At 37.8% G+C, this 7,296-nt stretch overlaps 2 protein-coding genes across 2 annotated transcripts; one reads left to right on the plus strand and one right to left on the minus strand.

Annotated features, from left to right (window-relative positions):
- Positions 1 to 91: 91 nt before the first annotated feature.
- Positions 92 to 1,861, plus strand: LOC130507360 (probable pectin methyltransferase QUA2; the record flags this gene model as incomplete). Its single annotated transcript, XM_057002078.1, is given in 4 exon segments — positions 92 to 332; positions 428 to 1,124; positions 1,195 to 1,336; positions 1,406 to 1,861. Coding segments are annotated over 4 exon segments (1,239 nt in total), but the record flags the coding sequence as incomplete, so codon positions are not given.
- LOC108834647 (uncharacterized) lies at positions 1,754 to 5,304 on the minus strand. Its single transcript, XM_018607974.2, is given in 7 exon segments — positions 1,754 to 2,418; positions 3,293 to 3,439; positions 3,519 to 4,542; positions 4,941 to 4,988; positions 4,990 to 5,148; positions 5,151 to 5,265; positions 5,267 to 5,304. Coding segments are annotated over 7 exon segments (2,028 nt in total). The 5' UTR covers positions 5,290 to 5,304; the 3' UTR covers positions 1,754 to 1,906.
- Positions 5,305 to 7,296: the final 1,992 nt, after the last annotated feature.

Here is a 7,296-nt window from a genome sequence, read left to right on the forward strand (position 1 = left end):
GGTGACTAGGCGTCTTATAGAGGATTATTGTTTTAGGCCAGCGCCTAGACCGATATTTAGAACACTGTTTCCTGTCTGTTTTGTTTTTCAGGTGAGGACTATATTGGATATTGGATGTGGTTACGGTAGCTTTGGAGCACATCTACTCTCAAAACAGCTCTTAACAATGTGCATAGCAAACTACGAAGCCTCTGGCAGCCAAGTTCAGCTAACACTAGAGAGGGGTCTACCTGCTATGATCGCTTCTTTTGTATCAAAGCAGTTGCCGTATCCTTCTCTTTCCTTTGATATGTTGCATTGCTCAAGCTGTGGCATTGACTGGGACCACAAAGGTAAAAAAAAAACACTATTGTTTCATTTACTTACACGAGGGAGGAGGAGGAGGAGCTGGCCTTAATTGTAAAGTTTATTAATCCAACTGTTGCAGAGGGGCTTCTCCTTGTGGAAATCGATAGAGTTCTGAAGCCAGGAGGTTACTTTGTCTGGACATCTCCTCTCACTAACGCTCGTAGCAAAGATGATCTTAAGAGATGGAACTTCGTTCGTGGTTTTGCTGAAAGCATCTGTTGGACTCTTTTGTCTCAGCAAGACAAGACTGTTGTCTGGAAGAAGACAACCAAAACCAAATGTTACAGTTCCAGGAAGCCTGGGGTGGGCCCTTCTGTGTGTAGCAAAGGGCACGAAGCTGAGTCTCCTTATTACAAACCGCTTCAGATGTGTCTTGGTGGAACAAGGAGCAAGAGGTGGATCCCCATTGAAAGCAGAACAAGATGGCCTAGCCGGTCTAACATGAACAGGACTGAGCTTTCACTATATGGTCTACACCAGGAGGAGGTTGGAGAAGATGCAGAGAACTGGAAAGTAACAGTGAGAGAGTACTGGTCTCTCTTGTCTCCTCTGATATTCTCTGATCATCCCAAGAGACCAGGCGATGAAGATCCATCACCTCCTTACAACATGGTCAGAAACGTTTTGGACATGAATGCTCAGTTCGGTGGTCTCAACTCCGCCTTGCTGGAAGCGAAGAAAACAGTCTGGGTCATGAATGTTGTCCCTACGGCTGCTGGACCTAACCACCTCCCTATGATCCTTGACCGTGGCTTCGTCGGTGTTTTACACGACTGGTGAGAGTCATAACAACTATTCTTTGTCTTCTCATAGTTTCTCTCAACTTGTCTTTGTACAAACTTTCAGGTGTGAGGCGTTCCCTAGTTATCCAAGAACATATGACCTTGTCCACGCAGACAATCTTTTGTCTCTCCAGACAAGTCAGCACCGGAGCTCATGCTCGCTTCTGAACATATTCACAGAGATTGATAGATTACTTCGTCCAGAGGTAACTTCACTCTGTACTAATCACTTGTTCTTTGGCGCTATGTTCACTAAAAAGAACTTTTTGGTGCAGGGATGGGTGATAATACGTGACACGGCACAGCTGGTGGAAACTGCTAGAGCTTTGACAACGCAGTTGAAGTGGGAAGCTAGAGTCATAGAGGTTGAAAGCAGCAGTGAACATAGACTACTCATCTGCCAAAAACCTTTCACCAAGAGACTATCAATCTAAAAAAACAAGAACAAGGGACAGACATAATTAGTAGACAACAGGTTTTCTCCACTTTTTTTTTCTTAATCACTTTTGTTTAAGAGCCTCCACTGAACTTGTGTTGACTATACGGGGAAGAAGAAGAAGAAGAAAGGAGAAAGAAGCCAGGGGACGTAAGACCACCGGTGAAAAGGTTTCATGAGTTCCCCATTTTACAGAATCTTAGATTTTTTTATTATATACAGTGAAAATAAATATGATCCAAACATTTGTAAAGATGTTTTAAGAAATAAAATGTATTTCATTTTCAATACCAAATGTTTCATACAAATTATTGGAACCATTCTGTTTAAAAGAAAGGGCTTATGTTGAAGTTTTCTTCAGCTGATGTTGGCTTCTACTTTTAGAGCCACGTCCCTTTCCTTTATGTTTATCATCTCCGTTGTGTCCTCTGTGATGGACGCTAGAGGAAGGTGACCCCACAGCTCTCTTGGTGGATGTTCTCTTGCGTCTGTGGTGAAGAGAGTCTCCTCCACCACCAAAAGCAGCTTTCGCGACGCTGTCTTTGAGCACTTCCCTGGCTCTCTGCGGCTTGATGAGCTGCTTGTTGAGATAAACTAGCTTAGGGAGCAGGCTGGAGACGGTCTTGCGCAGCTGGTCCTCGCCTACGTTGCTCTGAATCGGGTTTCCAAGGATGTTCAGAGCGACGAGAGAGTTGTAGTTGGCAACTAGCTGGCCTATAGCTTTGGTTGTTGCGATCTTGTTGAAGCTAAGATCAAGAACGATGAGTTTGAGCAGTCTGTGTAAGCCTTCTACGTTACTGATCTTGTTCCCAGCTAGGTATAGTTCTTTGATCAGTGTACAGTTTGATAAACCTGAATTAACCAGCTCCAGATTAAGACAGGAATCAAACAAGCAACTGAGTAGTTTGATGCAATATCCAAGAAATTAGTAGGCTGATTATAACCTATGCGTTAAAAGAGCTATTTTTTGTTTTTTATATATTTTAAGTTGTTTTTTGCTCTTAATTAGAAAATTATTTGATCAGATATTTAAAAACTTGATATACATAAACAAAATTGGAGAGAAAAAAGAATCACTTATTTATTGAAGTTATTATTGATGGTGAAGATAATTTAATTAAATTAGTTATAATCTATTCAAGTTACTTGATTTAACCGCTTTGCACTATTTAGACCGTTTTGAAACGATTTAAACTGATTTAGATCAATTTAAAAAAATTAAATCGATTTATAATAATTTAAACTGATTTAATCAATAATTAGATTTAATCAATTTAAATGATTTTAAGAAAATTGTTTCGGTTTTAGTAGTTCATAGAGTCAACTTTTCCATACCCCTATTTCTCTACACACAATCTCTTATGGGCTCTCATGATCTTCTATACCTCTTTTCCATAATTCTATTTTTGATCAAAATCCAAAATCCCAAATTAAGTCTTCTCCCTCTCTTCAAAATTATACCCTAACCCCCCTATGGATTAGTGAATCCATGAGTAAGTATTTAACTTCTATACCTTTCAAATTTGAAAAAAATATATTTTAAAATCGTTTTTAACCATATTTTAATGATTTTCGTGAAACTATGAAAAACAATTTTTTAATTTTTGAAATATTTTTATTGAAGAGTGAGATATAGAGGCATTAGAGGAATTGCCTCTTCATAAGTGCCGCCTAAATCAATTTCTAGAACATTGTTTTTTTTTTTTATAATAACTGCAATCTTTACCTTGTCCAATGCGAGAAATACGGTTGTAACTGAGATCAAGCACTCTTAAACGTGTCAGTTCTCTCAGTCCTTCGATCACACTGATCTTGTTCTTGGACAGGTTCAACGCATGAAGACCCTTTGGAAGCGATGCAGGAGTTATTTGAACTGAAATGAACAGAACATTGTCTATTAGCCACATCACAGACTACAACAATACACACACACACTTAATACACGAGCGTACCTATGAAGTTGTTGGATAAATCAATAGACTTGAGGCTGGTGAAGTGTGAGATGCTCGGGACAGCTTTCAAGCCTATGCTCGAGATGTGAGCCATGCTCGAGGATTTGCTAAGGGACTGGATTAAGCTATTCGCATGCACTACGGCCTCTGACTCATTTACATTTCTCACCATCTTAGGAGAAGCTAAGAAGCCGTGCTTGTCCTCATCCTCGTTTAGTGGAATCACGGTCTCGACATCGAGTCCTCTTACCCACTCATCCACTCGTTTCATGGAAGAGGACTCCGCAGAGAACGCTACCCACTGATTCTTATGACGAGACCATTGGTGATTGTTGTTTGCAGATTCTTGATGGCTAGCGAGGTCAGAGGTGTAACCAGACTGGTGATTCTTGTCCGAATGTGGCTTTAGGGAGACGAGGTGTTTGTGAAGGTTCCTGTGGCTCCAGAGGAAGAGTTTCCACCATAGCCTCCTGCTGCCTGAAGGAAGTATCTGCATTGATGAGTGTTTCTTGAGCATCACTCTATCCGCGCTTCTGTGTGACCTAACAGACTTGTTCTCAAAGTTATCTCTCGGGTCGTGGAGAGCACGAGGATCAGCACCGTTGAACTTGCTGAGAGTTGAGCAGGATCGTTTCAGCTTGGGTGAAGCCACCCAAGAAGTGGCTCTGCCTAAGCCTGGGTCGCTGACGTGGCCGCTTTCTTCTTCGTTATCATCATTTCCATTTTCAGAACAGTCTGTTGTTACTTCCTTACCTAACTCATTACTTGTCGGAGACTCAACCACAGCTCGTTCTTGGACTTGGAATTTAGGAGGAGAGTCACGGTGAGTTGAATCTTTATCATCGCGTTCATCTTCACCATCGTATGAGTCTTGCTCGGTAGGGCTGTCCTTGTGTTGTTCAACGAACTTGTGGTGGATCACGTCGGTGTTAGGCTCGTCATTCTCTAGAGGCTTCACTGGCTCTTCACGTCTGATCTGAAGGATTCTTTGTGTTCTTGGTGGCAGAGTAGGTTTTAGATTCCTCTGTTTAGGTCAACAAATGAAGTATTGTGTTAGATTCCTACTAAACTTCTAACGTAAAATTAATTGGCAATAAATGAATTTATTCTAACATAAACATAAACATGAACTAATTAGCTACAAATGAATTGATTTTAACATACACATGGATAACTTTAACACCAAATACCATATTTAATTTGAGTTAATCGTGACTTTTAACTAAAAGTCTATTAACTAGTGGACTAGTACGTAGTACTAATCTTTATATACTAGCTATTATTTTTTAATTATCGATGTGGAAAAATTCATTCATTCGTTGACAAATGGAAACATGTCAAACATAAATAACTCGCCTGAAAAATTCACAAGAACACCACACAAAAAAAAAGTCCAATAGAGGCCAGAACGGATTATTTTACCTTGCTTTTCTTTCTACCTATTAATCCAGCAAAGCAGCTGAACATCTTCTTGTTCTTGTCGGAGATTAAAGCTTAACCGTAATCTACTGGAAGCTTGAAAAGCACCAAACCAATGAATAAAGAAAGAGAAATGACGCCGAAAAACGAGGAGGCAGTTCTTGAGCCGACCACCGCCGAAACCGCTGATGTGCCGGCCAGAGTTTCTGAAATCTCGCCGTACTTTGTTTTTAGATTATCTTTTAACAATACAAAACAGCCACTAAACCAAAACAGAGAAGAAGAGAAGAGAAGAAGAAGAAGACGACTTATGAAAAGGACGAGTTTTACAGAGCATGCAGGAGAGCCACATGTAACTATAATCTATGGTTTTTTCCTCCTCTTCGGTCTTTAAAGACATATAAAAGTTGTGTGTACGTATTTAGCATATCATTCTTTACTATAAAAAAAAGATAAGCTTATTCCTAGTAATTAGTTAATGTATTTTCTATTTGTTAACAAATGTATTTCAAGAATCATATGGTCCTTTGGTCAAAAAGAAAAACAAATTCAATCGAAGATGCATGTAAGGTTAGATGGCTTACAAAAAATTATGTAAGGAATCCGCGGCTAAGACACGGAGTCAATGATTTCAGTTTTCTTCTTATCTTATTTCCACAAAGCGATAGAATAACATTCCCATCGCATTCAGGAAACAAGATTAGTTGGTGACTGAAAGAAATAATAAAATGCTAGTAAAATATAAGAATATGATATTTTTATTTAAATCGGTAGTGCGATTTTTATTTTCGTGGATTAAAACCCAAATATAAATCAGAAAACTATGAAAAGCCAAATATTTTTGTTATTAAAATATACACACAACAACACAATTTGATTGCAATAGTATTGAGCAGATTTGTAACCCAGTTATTGTAAATTGAAATATTAACTTTTAGCTAATATAGCTGCATGTCATTGCACCACGAAATTTTTTATTTGCTTTTATTGTAGCAATATTTTAAAGTGTTTCCAAATATATTTATTTGTTGAAGTTTAATTTGAATGGTTTATAATAAATGCTATTGGATTCTTCTTTCGAACTCCAATCATGATTCATACACGATATAAATATCCAAAAATAATAAGAAGAAGAAACAAAAGAATTATTAAATGTTGAGATCATTTTTTCTCTAAAAGCTCTAAAGAAAAGACAAGCAACATCAACCAAAGCTTTTATTTAAAAAGAAAAGAGACAAAACGAGTGAAAGACAGTAGAGAAGAGAGGTAAGAGAACGTAAGCATCAGGTCCGGTAGTTGCGTCGGGTAGCCGCAAGTAACGGCGTCCATCAAACTCCTCTGCTTTTATGTCCAACCAATCTCCGGTGAAGTTCACTCTTTCGACTCGATAATATCCGTCCATGTCAGATATATTTATGGATCTTACCATCATATAAGTGCAGCTGTACGTTGGACCCCCAGTGATGAAGTGGCTATGCCTCATTGAGTTGGAAGATTATATTCAACAACTGGTCCCTCGTGTCACATGCTTTCAAAACACTCGCTCAAATCATTCAGGCAAAAACAAATGCTTTTGTAGATGATATTGTATATGCAGGTTATGTAGAAGAATAAGTGAATAACCAAACTATAAAATCCTACTGACGATGTCATTGATGATAACATGTAGGACTATTTCTGAATCAGTTGTTTGATTTAAAAATGCTACTAAATAATAATGATATTTGTTTTAAAGTAATGTCTGCCTCGCAGAAAATAACGTTAACGTTCTGTTTCTAGATTTTTATATTTTGTTAGGTTTTGTTTCAAGATCCCCTTTCACTCTATTTTGGAAAATCGTAAAACTTTGCACACAATATGCATCACACAATCTCCACAAACTTATTAATTTAGAACAAATCCCAACGGTTATAGGCAAATACACAAGGTGGACGTAAGCGACATGGAAAAGTTTATAAACATGTTGTCCTTGTTTTTAATATACGTGTCGTGTAAAATTACGTAAGACAGCAAAAATATATCGAATGGACGTTTGTTATGTTATCTCCACAAATATATCTAATCGAATTTTATAGCAGTGGCGCCATATAACCGATGGGATTTGTTCTAAATTAATAAGTTTGTGGATCTCCCTCTTAGGAATTTCGATATGAATCGAATTTATCCTTCTTCACTCGCCATATTCAACTTCTCTCGCTAAGATATTCTATTTCCAATAATGGAAGAGAAATTTTCCTTTCTTGATTTCGTTAAAAGATAGATAGATAGAATTTAATTTATGATCTAAATATTAACATTTTTATATTTATAGTTATGGATATGAATTTTTTACTCTTATTTTTTATAGTAGTTGTCAAAC

The sequence above is a fragment of the Raphanus sativus genome, unplaced genomic scaffold, assembly GCF_000801105.2.
Source record: "Raphanus sativus cultivar WK10039 unplaced genomic scaffold, ASM80110v3 Scaffold4383, whole genome shotgun sequence".
Lineage (NCBI taxonomy): Eukaryota > Viridiplantae > Streptophyta > Magnoliopsida > Brassicales > Brassicaceae > Raphanus > Raphanus sativus.